General features: G+C 37.0%; 1 protein-coding gene across 6 annotated transcripts in view; it reads right to left on the reverse strand.

The window, feature by feature from the left end:
• The window catches only part of LOC136035163 (lipase member I-like), a 108,902-nt gene extending 92,080 nt beyond the window's left edge, over positions 1 to 16,822 (reverse strand). Inside the window, exons 1-2 of one of the 6 annotated variants that reach the window (XM_065716732.1) lie at positions 16,652 to 16,822; positions 5,626 to 5,776 (exon numbers count right to left, since the gene is read on the reverse strand). In XM_065716732.1, coding sequence (XP_065572804.1) covers positions 5,626 to 5,776; positions 16,652 to 16,675 — 175 coding nt within the window. In that variant the 5' untranslated portion in view covers positions 16,676 to 16,822. Of the gene's footprint in view, positions 1 to 5,625; positions 5,777 to 8,716; positions 8,847 to 16,085; positions 16,364 to 16,651 lie in introns of those variants that run through there. The other 5 variants (XM_065716729.1, XM_065716731.1, XM_065716730.1 and 2 more) reach the window with 5 other exon arrangements.

Below are 16,822 nucleotides of genomic sequence, written 5' to 3' on the forward strand. Positions count from 1 at the left end.
TTACGAATGTTTTTATTTGCAAAAGATATACGTAACTATAAATTAGCTTACGTAACGAACTTTTGAACTGAACGAGCTTACGTATTGCAGCTTAAATTTTGCCCCAATTCATTGGCGCAAAATTCAAAATTTTACCCCTGAACCACAAAAGCCGTAGAATGAATAGTTGAAATTACTAAAAATACTTTGGCGTAAAGAACGAAGTATTAGGAGGAGGTGAGCCCCTCATATGCGTAATAGTTTCTGTTCGTTTTAAGTTTTAATGCTGCTCCTTACTTCCGGCTGAAAAAACTTTTTCATAATTATTTGTTCATTGTTTTTTTTTAAATAATGCTAGAAAATCCTGCGCTCCCTTCATGGAAATTTCCTTCCCCCATGACAAATTCCTCAATGGAAAGTTCTCCCAACATATGCTCCTCTTCTCAGTCCCTCCCCCCAACCAAAAAATCCCCCTGAAAACGTCTGTTCACTCCCCAATAACCATTACTATATGTAAGCACTGGTCAACGTTCGTAACTTGTAGCCCCTCCCACGGGGACTGTGGGGAGCAAGCCGTCCCCAAAGACATAGTTATAAGGTTTTTCGACTACGCTGAATAAAATGGCTATCTCAGAATTTTGATCCAGTGACTCTGGGAAAACAATTAGCGTGGGAGGGGGTTTTTGACTACGCTGAATTTAATGGCTATCTCACAGTTTTGATTCGGTGACTCTGGGAAAATAATTAGCGTGGGAGTGGGCCTAGGTGCCCTCCAATTATTTTGGTCACTTAAAAAGGGCACTAGAACTTTTCATTTCTGTTAGAATGAGCGCTCTCGCAACATTCTAGGACCACTGGGTCGATACGAGCACCCCTGGGGAAAAAAAAAAATAAATAAAAACAAACAAACAAATAAACACGCATCCATGATCTGCCTTCTGGCAAAAAATACAAAATTCCCCATTACAAAATTAAGTCGTCCTCAGGCCAAGGGGTGGGGCCAAGATGCCCTCCGATTTTTTGGTCACTTAAAAAGGGCACTAGAACTTTTAATTTCTGTTAGAATGAACCCTCTCGCGATATTCTAGGACTAGTGGGTCGACACTATCACCCCTGTGGAAAAAAAAAACAAAATACAAAAAGACAAACAAACAAATAAACACGCATCCGTGATCTGTCTTCTGGCAAAAAAATACAAAATTCCTCATTCTGTAGATGTGAGCTTGAAACTTCTACAGTAGGGTTTTCTGATACGCTGAATCTCATGGTGTGATTTTTGTTAAGGTTCTATGACTTTTAGGGGATGTTTCCCCCTATTTTCTAAAATAAGGCAAACTTTCTCAGGTTCTTAACTTTTGATGGGTAAGACTAAACATGATGAAATTTTTATATTTGAAATCAGCATTAAAATGCAATTCTTTTGATGTAGCTATTAGTGTCAAAATTCCGTTTTTTAGACTTTTGGTTAACATTGAGCCGGGTCGCTCCTTACTAGAGTTCGTTACCACAAACCGTTTGATTCTTAAATAGCTGCCACAAAAATCCAATTTTAGCGTAAGAGCTAATTATTGAAGAGAGAGCGACCCCCCTCATATACGTAATAATTTCTGTTTGTCTTAAGTTTTAATGTTGCCTCTTACTTTTAGTTGAAAAACTTATCTCATCTCCAAGATGAAAAAACATCTTGGAGAATCTCCAAGAAACACACTTTACGATCTTTTTATGGTCTTTTTTCTTATCTTTTTTGGTCACACTTAACGATAGTGCTATCACGATGAACCTCAGATCTATGTACTTCTGTAATGTGCATCAGTTTTCACTTTATGGTGAAAACTTTACAGCACCACTTTACGGAGGTGCTACCACGATGAACCATAGATCAATGTACCTAGGCAATGTGCATCAGTTTTCACTTTACGGTGAAAACTTTACAGCATCACTTTACGGTGGTGCTACCACGATGAACCACAGATCAATGTACCTATGCAATGTGCGTCAGTTTTCACTTTAGGGTGAAAACTTTACAGCATCACTTTACGGTGGTGCTACCACGATGAACCACAGATCAATGTACCTATGCAATATGCGTCAGTTTTCACTTCTCGGTGAAAACTTTACAGCACCACTTTACGGTGGAGCTACCACGATGAACCACAGATCAATGTACCTATGCAATGTGCGTCAGTTTTCACTTCTCGGTGAAAAATTTACAGCACCACTTTACGGTGGTTCTATCAAGATGAACCACAGATCAATGTACCTATGCAATGTGCATCAGTTTTAACTATACAGTGAAAACTTTACAGCATCACTTTACGGCGGTTCTATCAAGATGAACCACAGATTAATGTACCTAGGCAATGTGCATCAGTTTTCACTTTACGGTGAAAACTTTACAGCATCACTTTACGGTGGTGCTACCATGATGAACCACAGATCAATGTACCTATGCAATGTGCATCAGTTTTAACTATACAGTGAAAACTTTACAGCATCACTTTACGGCGGTTCTATCAAGATGAACCACAGATTAATGTACCTAGGCAATGTGCATCAGTTTTCACTTTACGGTGAAAACTTTACAGCATCACTTTACGGTGGTGCTACCATGATGAACCACAGATCAATGTACCTATGCAATGTGCGTCAGTTTTCACTTTACGGTGAAAACTTTACAGCATCACTTTACGGTGGTGCTACCACGAGGAACCACAGATCAATGTACCTATGCAATGTGCGCCAGTTTTCACTTCTCGGTGAAAACTTTACAGCACCACTTTACGGTGGTTCTATCAACATGAACCACAGATCAATGTACCTATGCAATGTGCATCAGTTTTAACTATACAGTGAAAACTTTACAGCATCACTTTACGGCGGTTCTATCAAGATGAACCACAGATTAACGTACCTATGCAATGTGCATCAGTTTTCAAATTAACTTTGTGAAAATAACCCTCAGCGATGTTCTAGTGCCCCGCTAGTGCTGATGAAATAAAGAAGAAAATGAGACACATTAACATTACAAGCTCTTGGGTATCTAGGGTATCAAAATACTATAACATACTTTATACTATTAAAAAAATGACAGTTATTATTCTTAAATGAAAATGATTTTTATCAGGCAGCTAAAAAACCGTGTTTTTTACTTTTCACTTAGTACGGCAACTGGATGGAAGATAATTCAAAAGTTGGGGGTCCGAATCTCCCTGAAACTGAATGTGTACACATAACTTTACTCTCCTGCAATAGGAATTAAATGGGCATTATCATTGTTAGACTGTGATCCATGAATACTTAATTATTATGAGGTTAATATTCTGGGATTTTAATTTTGTCAAAAATCACCAAAACAGGTAAGTTAGGTTAAAATTTGAAAGGCGGGAAAAAGTCGTAAGAGAAGACTTAAAATAAGTGGGAACTTCTTAGGCGAAAGTAAGGAATAAACCTCAGAACAAAGTGACGTAGAGGAAGGGCGTATCTTGCTATTTCAACTCCACGGCTATGGATAGCTGCTAGCCAAATCGTTTCGATTTCGCCTTAGCTAAATTTAAGTGACGAAAGCTCAGATTTCTGATATTTCACCATGAAAAATTCAGGGGTGCACTTTTTAAGCTTTTCAATCTTTCCGCTCTTTTTCGAGAAAAAAAACTTTCGAGAAAAAAAAACAAGAAATTATTAAAAAATGCAATTTTTGTTGACACAATGTACCCTACGATTGCCTTATCCAGGCATTTTTGTGAAAAAGAACACATATATGAACATTTGCTTTCAAACATACCCATAAAATATCTCTTCGATGTTACAGTGCTCTCCTATTTTAGAAGAAAAAAAGGAAAGGGATCAGTCATACACAGGCCAAAGTATGATCTCCTCGGGTTTTCAAAATTGGGGGCTGAAAAACTCCTACTGTAGGTTTTATACCATTGCGAATCCAGTAATTTAATTATAACTGATCCATTATAATTATAATTGATTGATCCACCAATAATCAATTATAATAATAATAAACCAATTATTAATAAACCAATAATCAATCAATTATAATTATAATTCATTGATTTAATTATAATTTATCCACCGTAATCGAGAAGAGATTTGATGCTCTTTTTCGAAATTCCGATTTTTTTTTTTTAATTAAAGCTTGAACTGTTAAGAAAGAGCTAAATAATTTTTTAAGTCCTCAATCAACTTTAAATGATAAGTTTTTCTTATCAGACAGTTTTGTTTTTTTTTAATTGCGTTTCCAAACTTTCGGTCACTATGGGTCTTGGTTTACTCTTAATTAGGTTGCAATGACTATGATCTTAGCTTTTCTAACTTAAGCAAAAACATTTTACCGAAGAGTCTTTCAAACATTGAAAGCATTGAAAGTATTTGCTTTCAAACAAAGCTGAAAACGAGGTAAAAAAACGTTAATTTATAAAATTAATAAAACGTTAATTAATAAATGAAAACGTTGTAAAAAATGTATTTTTTCTGTAAGGAACATAAATCGTCGTTTGAGGCTTCGTCGCTTAGCGTTGCGTGAGAGTTTACTCATGTAAGACTTAGTTTTTTTTTTTTTTTACGTTGAACAGGCCTAAAACAAGTTTGAGTCTTTCTATAATTTCATTATAACTAGATTTACATGTGCACGTACGCCACGTAAGCAAAAATGGTTTTGTCAAACGTTTTTTATTTAATATAAAGCTTTGAAAAAAAGTTTGAAGAAAAAAGTTAAATATTTGTGAAAAATCTTAGTTTTCGATGCAAAGGCAATAACCGGGGTTGAGATATAATTCTTCTGTCATGAAAAAGTTTTGTAACATAAAGCACTGGTTTTTGGCTGAACAAAAATAGACTCAAAGTAAGTTGGTAGAATCATTATAAGAAAATTATAAATCATTATAAATCATTATAAGAAAATTAAAAATCGTATTTATCTTCGCGTAAGCAAAAAACTGTCTTCATTTAAAGCTTCACTTTCGTCGTATCGCCTACAAGCTTTTCACGTAAGGCTATTGTTTCGATTTTAACTAAACGTGAACAATTAATTAGTTTCTTTAGAAAAAACAGTAATAATTTTTGTAGCCTGAGCAAAAAAAGTTGTTATATATGTATATATATATATATATATATATATATATATATATATATATATATATATATATATATATATATATATATATATTAAGAAATCTTAGCTTTCGTCACTTAAATTTTGCTGAAGCGAAAACCAAACGATTTGGCTATCAGCTATCCATAGCCGCGGAGCTGAAATAGAAACTTACGCCTTTTCTTTACGCCACTTTGTTTCTCGCTCTACTCTTTATTTCGCCTAAGAAGTACCCAGTTCCTTTGAATCTTTCCTTACGACTTTGAGAATTCATTTCCAGGGAGAATTTGACTTCCCCCCCCCCCATTTACTCCCATGCCTCTTCAGATTACGCCAAACTCATCGACAATCTACATATTAAATTCTACTGATGTCGAACCCTAAGGGTAAAAAAAAAACTTCTCTTCATAGATGTGCACTACATCCCGGTTTTGACTGCCATCCTCATACCACTATACCCCACTATCCTCTCTAGCCCTGTGTAGAAGATAGACCGTTACGGTTTCGGGAAATGGGTGGGATTAGAAAGTAAAAATTTTAATGCTTACGGAGTGTAGAGTAGAAACTTGACATCCTGTGTGGGGTGGAATGGCACACGGTAGTCTTCATTATCATAAATGGCCACCTGAAATAAGCCATCCGAGCCAGGAAATAATAAAAACTCAGCATTTGGTAGATTTCCTGTTCGTAATGTTTGTACTGGAATAAAAAATCAAATAATCGAATATTACTCTAATAAATACAATTGAATTAAAGCGCACTCAATCAGAAGCAGCACTCAGAAAACAAATGGCATCAAGCTCACTCCTTAATTCCAGCATGAAATCTAAATAACTGTGCCCAAAAACTATGAAATGAGCATGAATTTTAGCACACCTGTGCCCAAAAACTATGAAATGAGCATGAATTTTAGCACACCTGTGCCCAAAAACTAATTAAATTGAACATAATTATGGACAAAAAATAGTTGAAATTGAACATATACCTGCCCTAAACTCGTGAAATGATACATAACTGCACCCAAAAGCTAAGGAAATTGAGCCTAACTTCGTCCATAAACTAAATAAATTGAACATGAAAGTAAACATAATAGCGCCCAAAAACTACTAAAATTGAACATAATTATGACCAAAAAATATAGAAATTGAAAGTGAAGCTGCCCTTAACTCGTGAAATTGAACATAACTACACCCCAGGCACGCACACAGGAATTTTTTTTTTGGGGGGGGGCAAAACCTTCGAAAAAGCATATATAAAGTATCACTTTTTTTATTTAGTAATGCAAAAAGCATGTATATCGGAAAATGCAGAATAAATTTAATCTGTAGTATTGTAGCGGATGGGGTAAGGAGCGACCCGGCTCAATAGTAACCAAAACTCTAAAAAATGGAATTTTGATATCAATAGCTACATCAAAAGAATCGCATTTTAATGCTGATTTCAAATATATAAGTTTCATCAAGTTCAGTCTTACCCATAAAAAGTTACGAGCCTGAGAAAATTTGACTTATTTAGGAAAATAGGGGGAAACACCCCCTAAAAGTCATAGGATCTTAACGAAAATGACATCATCAGATTCAGCGTATCAGAGAACCTTACTATAGAAGTTTCAAACTCCTATCTACAAAAATGTGGAATTTTGTATTTTTTTTGCCAGAAGACAAATCACGGGTGCGTGTTTATTTGTTTTTTCCCAGGGGTCATCGTATCGACCAAGTGGTCCTAGAATGTCGCAAGAGGACTCATTCTAACGGAAATGAAAAGTTCTAGTGCCCTTTTTAAGTGACCAAAAAAGTTGGAGGGCATCTAGGCCCCCTCCCACGCTCATTTTTTTCCCAAAGTCAACGGATCAGAATTTTGAGATAGCCATTTTGTTCAGCATAGTCGAAAACTATAATAGCTATGTCTTTGGAGATGACTTACTCTCCCACAATCCCTAGGGGAGGGGCTGCAAGTTACAAACTTTGACCAGTGTTTACATATAGTAATGGTTATTGGGAAGTGTACAGACGTTTTCAGGGGGATTTTATTTTGTTTGGGGGGGGGGGGCTGAGGAGAGGGACTATGTTGGAGGATCTTTCCTTGGAGGAATCTGTCATGGGGGATGAAAAATTCAATGAAAAGGGCGCAGGATTCTCTAGCATTACTATAAGAAAACAATGAAAAATAAACATGGAAATTTTTTTTCAATTGAAAGGAAGAAGTAGCATTGAAACTTAAAACGAACAGAGATTATTACGCATATGAGGGGTTCTAAAAATACTTTAGCATAAAGGGCGAGGTATTTAGGAGGAGATAAATACCTTGCTCTTTATGCTAAAGTATTTTTAGTAATTTCAACTATTTATTCTACGGCCTTTCTGATTCAGGGGTCATTCTTAAAGAATTGGGAGAAAAGTTAAGATTTAGTGTAAAGAGCGAGGTATTAACGAGGGTAAAAACCCCCTCGTATTCATAATAAAAATATAAGGTTATGAAAGTTTGTTACGTAAGTTAATTCTTAAGTTACGTATATTTTTTACTAATAAAAACGTTCGTTAAAAATTAAAAGTTCTAGTAGCCTTTTTAAGTAACCGAAAAATTGGAGGGCAACTAGGCCTCCTTCTCCACCCTTATTTCTCAAAATCGTCTGATCAAAACTAAGAGAAAGCCATTTAGCCATAAAAAGAATTAATATACAAATTTCATTTTAATAATTTATGTGCGGAGACCTAAAACCAAACATGCATTAATTCAAAAACGTTCAGAAATTAAATAAAAAAACTGATTTTTTTAGCTAAAAGTAAGGAGCGACATTAAAACTTAAAACGAACAGAAATTACTCCGTATATGAAAAGGGTTGTCCCCTCTGCAATCCCTCGCTCTTTACGCTAAAGTTTGACTCTTTGCCACAATTCTACTTTTTAAAACAATTAAAAGCTTTAGCGTAAAGAGCGAGGGATTGCGGAGGGGACAACCCATTTCATATACGGAGTAATTTCTGTTCGTTTTAAGTTTTAATGTCGCTCCTTACTTTCAGCTTAAAAAATCAGTTTTTTTTTATTTAATAGCAATTTAGAACCAGTGATTAATCTGTTATATCCCACTGAAAGGGAAATTTTAGGGCTCTCACTGCAATATGGGTGCTGTGGGGGGTAGTTCTTCTATTGCAAGAACTCAGATTTTAATGAAAAATGATTGTTTACGAAATTGATCCATTAAAAATTGTACTTTATCCTGAAAAGGGGGGATAAACGCCCTAACATCAAGGATAATTCTATTTTGCTGTGGAAATCAAACTCTCTTTACAAAAAAAAAATAACATTAAAATTGCTAATTACTTAAAAGAGGGTAAAAGATTAGACAGAAAATGGATAATAATTGGGCAGTGACTTGACCAGATAATTGCATGCTGTAAAATCCCCCAAAAAAGGCTTCACACATGGATCTAGATTCTTAATAAATGTCCTACTTTTGCCAGAAATCCCAAAAAACCATGGGGATATTAAACATTTCACAAAATTTCAGGGGGGCGGGCCCGAAGGCCCCCCCTGCGTACGTGCCAGCTGCACCCTTAAGCTAATGAGATTGAAGCTACCTTTGCCGATAAACCAAAAAAATTGAACATGAAACTAAATATAATAGTGCGCAAAAACTCACTCCATAGCTGCAACATACTTCCAAAAACTCTCAAAGCAATGACAACAACTTCGTACCAATCCATTTTTTCCCACACCCTTATTTTTTTCTTTTTTCATCTCTAGTGATCCATTCTAAAAGGAACACTTAGAAATGTAGTAAATAAAATTGATTCCGCGAATTCAATTCTAGTTACCGGCACCACTGGCCCTGAAGCTAAACCCGTAACAAAAATTCAGAATAGCCAATACTTTAATTGTGATTTATTTAATTGTTGATCACTGTACTTAATATTACAATTTAATAGCATCTTAGTATTCCCATGGTCTAGAAAAAGTAGGGGGCGGGAGATAATATAGCCAGTAAGTAGGAACCAGATACATTGCAATAAGTGGAAAATATCTAGTTTAATAAGAAACAACAAAATTTTTAAACTGAAAGTAAGGCGGGTCACTAAAATTTAAAACGAACGGAGGTTATTACGTATTTGAAGGGGGTTCCTCTTCCTCAACACCTCGCTCTTTACGCTAAAGTTTTTAGTACTTTTAAAATAGAGCTTCTTGTTGTTCTAACTAAATGAACATAGTAATTCAGGAGTCGTTCCTAAGGATTTGGGACAAAATTTAAACTAAGCATAAAGAGCGATGTGTTGAGGAGGAGGCAACTCTTCCCTATCGTGATGGTTTCTGTTCGTATTAAATTTTAATGTCGCTTCTTAATTTCAGTTAATTTTTTTTAATTAGTTTCTGGTAGATTTTAAATAATGCCATGAAGTCTGTATACACATCCAATAAAAATTCCTCACCCCCGTGGATTCATTTTCTAGAAAATTCAATCCTGATGGAAACTTAAACCGGACATCTCCATGTGTAAAAGTGAGTCGCCAAACAGAAAATAAGACATAGGACAAATTTCGTATAGGAATTCTGGCAAATTCCCCCCATGTAAAATTTCCCTTGAAAAGTTGACTCCTGGAAACTTCCATCCCCATGGAAAATTACCCCGGTGGAAAATCCCACCAGCAGAAAATTCACCCCCGCCACCCAAAATATGGATACTTTTCAATATTAAATAGTATATGCAAACACTGGACAAATTTTATAAATTAAATACCTTTCCACAGGGGCTGTGAGGGGTCATGATGTCTCCAAAGGTAAGGTTTTCGGCCTTTCAACTCAGCTGAACAAGATGGCTATCTCAAAAATTTGGATCGGACTATTTTGTGAAAAAAGGGGCGTGGGAGGGGCCTAGTTACCCTTAAGTTTTTAAAAACGGCAATAGAACTTTCAATTTCCGCTGAACAGTTGTAAAAAAACATCTCTCACAAAAAATACGAACTTTCACATTTTGCAGATAGGAGCTTGAACCTTCTACAGTAGGGTTTTCTGATATGCTGAATCTGATGGTGTGATTTTAATTAAGATTCTCTGACTTTTAAGGTGTTTCCCTCTTTTTATAAAATATGCCAATTTTTTTCATGCTTGTAACCTTTGTTGGGCAAGACTAAACTTAATAAGCTTATATATTTGAAATCAACATAAAAAAACGATTTTTCTGATATATCTGTTGGTATCGAAATTCCGTTGTTTAGAGTATTGGTTACTATTGTGCCAGGTAGATCCATGCTCACATTTCCTTACCACGAACTGATTGATAAAATAGCTTCGCTGTTTTCACATACTTAATTACTTTTTTTGCGGGAACTAGACGATGATCCATCCTGACCGGCACTACAGGACGATAGGGTGGCTGACGTAGTCTAACATGATCTGCCAGCAGGAGCCTCTTTTGCAATTTTCAGCCAGTCCTTCTCCTAACGACGCCCGTGTCGATGGAAGCCAAACTAAGGATTCAGTTCATTCTTGAATGTCTGAGAGAGATTCTTTCTTTGGCCGCCTGGTCTCCGTTTCCAAGTTGGAAGGGGATCGCAGGTGAGGACATCGCGGTATATGGTTCCAGCTGACCGTCGTAGAGTGTGTCACAGAAATTTCAGGCGTCATTATTTTATGATTCCCGAGAGGGGGAACTTTTGGGCACAACGTCATGGAACCTCAACGTTTGAGAAATGAGACCATTGACCGACCCGTAGTTTGTGCATCATCCAGCAATGGTTAAATACTTCTAGTGAACGTGTCTCTTCAGCCTTTAATGGCCAAGTCTCACAGGCGTACAGCAGGAGAGATCGAACAGTTGCCTTCTAGATGTTCATCTTCATTTCGACGCTAATTTCATCTCTATTCCAAAGTAACTTATTGATTGTGATAAAACGCCATACTTTTCCTATTCAAGGTCAAACTTCAGCTTCTGCAATTCTGTTATGTGTAAAACGGAACCAAAGTAGTGAAAATCATCAACATTCTGGATGATTTCCCCCTCTAGTTGGATATCTGGGTGGTTTTGAGTGTTTGCTTTCATGACCTTTGCTTTAGACTTGCTGACCATAAGACCAGCTTTCTTTGATGTACATGATACACCGTTGACTATCTTTGGAGCTCCGCCGACGAGCTACTGATACGGCCGATGAGACTCATGTCGTCTGCGAAGCCAAGGTCTGTCAGGGCGATTGGGTTGTCTTCTGTCTAACCAACGATAAACCATTTGTGGGTGCAGGGTGAATTCACCTTCATCCAGTCTATTATGTAATTGAACAGGGCTGGCAAAAGAGGAAACCCCTGTTTGACCCTTGACTCAACGTCAAATTCCGTGGTTTTGCCGTCATCAGTTTGGAATCTCGTAACTGTAGACTCATGGGCTCCTTTGAGTAGCTCAATCAGTTCTGCTTGGACACCATCTTCCACCATGATCTTCGAAAGCTCGATCCTAAAATTGGAGTCAAAAGTGGCAGAAAAAATCGATGAAGGCGATTATAGCAGACAAATGAAATCTCTCACTCTACTGTAGGATAAGGCGGAGTGTAAGAATATGTTCTTGACAGCCCCTGCAAGGTCTTCAGCCTGATTTTTCTGGTCTTGTCAACGTGTCTTGGGCGTCCTTGAGACGGCTGAAGACGATTATGCAAAAGACCTTCATGGTGCGGTTTATTAGTGATATACCTTGGTAGTTCGAGCAGACTGCCTTGTCTCGGCTTTTATATACAGTTATAAGTACTAAGAATTTACAATCTTCTGGGAATTTCTTTGTTGTCCTTACCTAAAACTAGCAGGTCTTTCAACTGACATAATAGTGTGGGGGATGACTTACACATCTCTGCTGAGATTCCATCCTCTCCGGGGGCTGTGGATCTTCCCGTTATCCATAGTAAGCCGAAGGAGCCCTACCGGATAGATCTACATCCACCGTCATTTGCTGATGTTTTGAGGGTGCTGCAAAACATCAGCAAATGACGGTGGATGTAGATCTATCCGGTAGGGCTCCTTCGGCTTACTATGGATAACGGGAAGATCACACAGAGCTTTTGTGGTATTAAGGAGATCGGACAAACATTCTTTCCATCTCTCAAGGCGGTCTTTTTCCGTCTGAATAAGGTCGCCCATTTTGTCTTTCAGGGATCAGTGGGCAACTTGCCTGTCACTTCCCTCAGTAGCTTGAATGTTTTGCTTAGGTCATGTAATACTGCTGCTTGTAGCATATCAGAGGCCATTTGCTACCAATATTTCTCCCTGTCGCTACAAGCAGACTACTTTACCTGTTTGAGAGAAGTTTTTAGGGGTTCATTAGGGCCATTGAGAAGGGGCCGTTTCTTTTCCACTAGCTCAATTGGGGTGTCCGAAATCAGGAGCCTTCGTTTCCTCTTGGTGTGACCAAGAACCTTTTCTTGGTAAGTGCAGTAAGTATGGGCCTCAAATCAGTTGCTAGCCTGCAGCTTGAAATCAGCCTTTATCTGTAAAATCAGTGGTTTTGATACGTCAAACCGATTGATTTTTATCTTCTTTTTATGGGTGCTTTGTCTTTGATTTAGTCTTAGTCTTTGAATGAGAAGAAAGTGATCGGATCCATTTTTTGAGCCTGTATCTGCACCTCCTTGGACTCTTGAATCCAGACATGAACTCCTCCAACGTCGTTAGATCTCCAATTCACAAGCTAGAGCTTCTTGTGCTCGAGCTGGGTCTTATCTAGGCATAGGCTATTTTATTTGACAAACTGTAGCAACCTCTCACCGTTCAAGCATCTATCTCCGATTGTATGACTTATGTCTATCTTCTGTGTTTGCATCTGCTTTACCAACCCTTGCGTTAAAGTCACCGGTGACAAATAGTATGTTGCATCCTGGTACAAAGTCGAGTATTCTCTGCAGTTCAAAGTAGAACGCTTGTTTTGCGTCATCAGAGCTATCTCTGATAGGCGCATAGACGTACAATATAGTCATGATACTAATCCAACCTTTCAGTTTCAGTGTAGAGATTCTTGCTGGCACTGGTTGCTAATAAATTACAGATGATGCAACAATTGGATCCAGGAGGAATCCGACTCTGTTGAGACCGCTCCCATCAGTCAGTCCATAGCTGTAAAATTTCAATGTATCTGAGTCCGTGAGGTCAATTGATTTCGTCAGAATGTCATCCAATCTAGTCTCAGAAAGACAGCATATATTGATACAATACGTTTTCATTTCATTAGCAAGGACCATCTGAGTTGGCTCAGCTTTGCAACTTCTTACATTTCAAGAACCAACTTTGAGTTTCTTGGTGGGGATGATTCGCCTGCTTCTCAAATCAGGTATCAAGCGAACCTGCTCCACATCGCCTACTGCAAACGCCTTGGCATTGATCGTTATATCTCTTGGTGTTTCAGGGGAATTTTCTTGACCCGCAGCTCCTCAAACATCTGGTGCCCCGTTGCATCAGCCGTTCTTCCCGTATAGCTAGGCAGCCAGCAGAACGTTTCACCACCCCACCGCGATGAGGTGCAGCCCACGGCTCTCCTCTAGCCTCACTAGGGACAAAAGTGTGAATCATATACGAGTTCCCAGCCTTAGCTTGGAGCGCTCGAGCTTATCAGGCCCTACTTCCCCCTAGGGAAACTAGTGGTTGGATTGGTATGATTTATTGGTTAGATGTATTCACATAGGCTGTATTTGCCAAAATCTGAGTTTTTGTTTTATATCTTGTCACATTAAAATAACATTCTATGAGGGAAACCCAAAAATTGAGAAGTAGAGTGCCGTATACTGAAAAAGTTTCCGATGGAAAATTACGCTGTGGGAGGGAAGGGGATTTCCAGCCATGAACTGAAAAATTGTTATAAATTCAATTAAATACGAAAGTTTCTTTCAGCTTGAAACAATGACACTTATATATTTGAAATCAGCATCAAACTCTAATTCCTTTGATATATCTATCAAAATTACGTTTTTTTAGAGTTTCGGTTACTATTTGGCCGGATCGCTCCTTACTTACAGTTCGTTACCACGAACTGTTTGATTAAAGTTGTGGATTAAAGTACCCTAAATTAATATATAAGTACATGAAAGAAGGTTAAAGTAGATTAGAGTAGCAGTAAAGTAGATTAAAATAACCTTATCTTACACTTTTAGTCTTCTTACAATTTGTGAGTGTTCAAGATTGTCTCATTCTCAACTTTCCAGAACTACGAAACGCGCGGAGAATTTCAACTACGCTGAGGAGGGGGCTAAAAAATGAGAGAGAAAAAAGAAAAGAGAGGGATAAATAAAAGAGTATTGCTTGCCCTGTTTAAGCTAAACTGCTTCTGGAAAGTCACACTGGGAAGAATTACCATTTAAACATGCGTGTTTACATTTCTGAAATTCGCACCAGCAAGGGGGAAAGAAATTTTGTCTCTAAATAAATAAATTAATTAATAATTAAAATAAATTAATCTTTTGCCACACTAATTCGAAGATTTTAGGTTGCCGAAAAACTAAAACTAATTAAAAAACACGGCAGAAAATATAAACAAAATATACCTAGAAAGTAAACCTTACTAAATAGACCTTAAAATCTAGAAATTGGAGAGGTAAAAATGTAAGTGTCCCTCTTGCCAATAGGTACGGTTGAAATCACTTATTGCTGTGGGAATTAGGTATATTAACTCTATTTAATGACAATAATAGGGATGGGGCTTTTTGGAAAATCCTTAAGGTTGTCGTGCTAAAAAAAAGAATAAAATTCAGTAAACGATTTTTAGCCCAAACCAGGGCCTAAGAGACACGGACCTCAATTAAGAAGTTGGAGTGATGCCGGCAATCCCCCCTTCACTATCCTTCAGCCTCAACGACTTTCAAAGGTAAAAAGAACTCCATCATCTTGAATCTTACCCTATTTTTCCCATATAAGGAACAATGTAATTGGGTAACGAAAATACGTCGCATAAATAAACCAATAGAATCAAAGGAAGCTCTTTAATGTACAAGTACGGTTGAAATCACTTATTGCTGTGGGAATTAGGTATATTAACTCTATTTAATGACAATAATAGAGATGGGGCTTTTTGGAAAATCCTTAAGATTGTCGTGCTAAAAAAAAGAATAAAATTCAGTAAACGATTTTTAGCCCAAACCAGGGCCTAAGAAACACGGACCTCAATTAAGAAGTTGTAGTGAGGCCGGCAATCCCCCCTTCACTATCCTTCAGCCTCAACGACTTTCAAAGGTAAAAAGAACTCCATCATCTTGAATCTTACCCTATTTCTCCCATATAAGGAACAATGTAATTGGGTAACGAAAATACGTCGCATAAATAAACCAATAGAATCAAAGGAAACTCTTTAATGTACAAGTGTGGTTTCTTTTATTCATTTTAATTGGATTCAGATTTTTTTTTTTTGTCCAAGCGTTATATGTAATGACAAATTGATCAGTTAGTCTACTGATGGTCAGAAATATCACACTTTCGTTCCACTCAGGGGTATACCAAATTACAATTTTTTTTCTTTTTAGGTAAGAAGGGGGGGGGTCAGAGAATATACTAAATTTTGCAAGTTGTTTAGTGAAAAAAAAAGTTAGTAATTGCTTCTAGTAAAAAAAATTAGACCTAGTTTACTGATTAAAAAACAAAAGAAAATGCTTCGCTTACTTGCCCTCTCGAATCACACTCAACTTTATTATATTGAAGCAATTTTATTACGATTTTGCATTTTAAAATTGGAATCCTAAAACACATTTAGTCTTACATATTTGGAGTCAAGGATAAACAATGGTAAACATTGGAAATTTTATTGGGAACCTCCCCTTCCTCCTTAATCCGTTGAAGCACTATGGATTGATGCACTATGCTTTTACCACCTGTAAAAGCACCCAGCAATTGTAATAACGATTCGACGCGCTATGTTCCAGCAGGGGCCCTGAAGAACGTTTATCCTTTACCCTTCCCTACTTAGTAAATTGAACATAATGCATATCTATTTCTGAGGTAGATTTTAAATACTACTTCGTGTTGTTCTTTTTAGTAAAAAATAAATAAACTTAACTTACTCCATAATTGCAACATACTTCCAATAACTCCAAAAGCAACAGCTGCGACATCGTACCAAGCCATTCTCCCTTCACTCTTTGCTTCTCCCATTCCTACCCACTCATCCTACCCAACAGAATGGATTATGTAAATTCAACATTATAAAGGTTCTAATTTTACTTCGACCATTGCGCCCTGAAGCTAAACCCGTGAAAAAAAATGAGATAGTTGATCTTACAATTGAAATTTGTTTGATTGCCTATTCATCGTACTTAAATACTAGTGTTTATTATTATGATCGTAACTGGAGGAGGGGGGAGGGGTATATTTATACGTACATATATATATATATATATATATATATATATATATATATATATATATATATATATATATATATATATATATATATATATATCAAGGTTGGCAGCCTTATTCACTGAGGGTCTAAATCAGCCAAAATAGGAATACAAAGTGACGTTTGGATCAGTGATGTTATCATTTTAGAATAGTTTGTTACAATACAGAATGTGGTTTCATAAACTGCTATGCTAATTGTGTCCCTATTTAGCAAATCCTGCTTTACCTGTTCATCAATATGTTTAGCCATATCTCGAACGTGACACTGAACTCTTCTAGTTAGTATTCTACAATCCACGGCGGGCTATCGCTAAAACAGGATTGGGTGGCATTTATCTGCTACCGTTGGTTTGAGGAGCTTTTAGGATAATCGATGGTGCTGATTCCGAGTATTATG

This window comes from Artemia franciscana, chromosome 14, assembly GCF_032884065.1.
Source record: "Artemia franciscana chromosome 14, ASM3288406v1, whole genome shotgun sequence".
NCBI lineage: Eukaryota > Metazoa > Arthropoda > Branchiopoda > Anostraca > Artemiidae > Artemia > Artemia franciscana.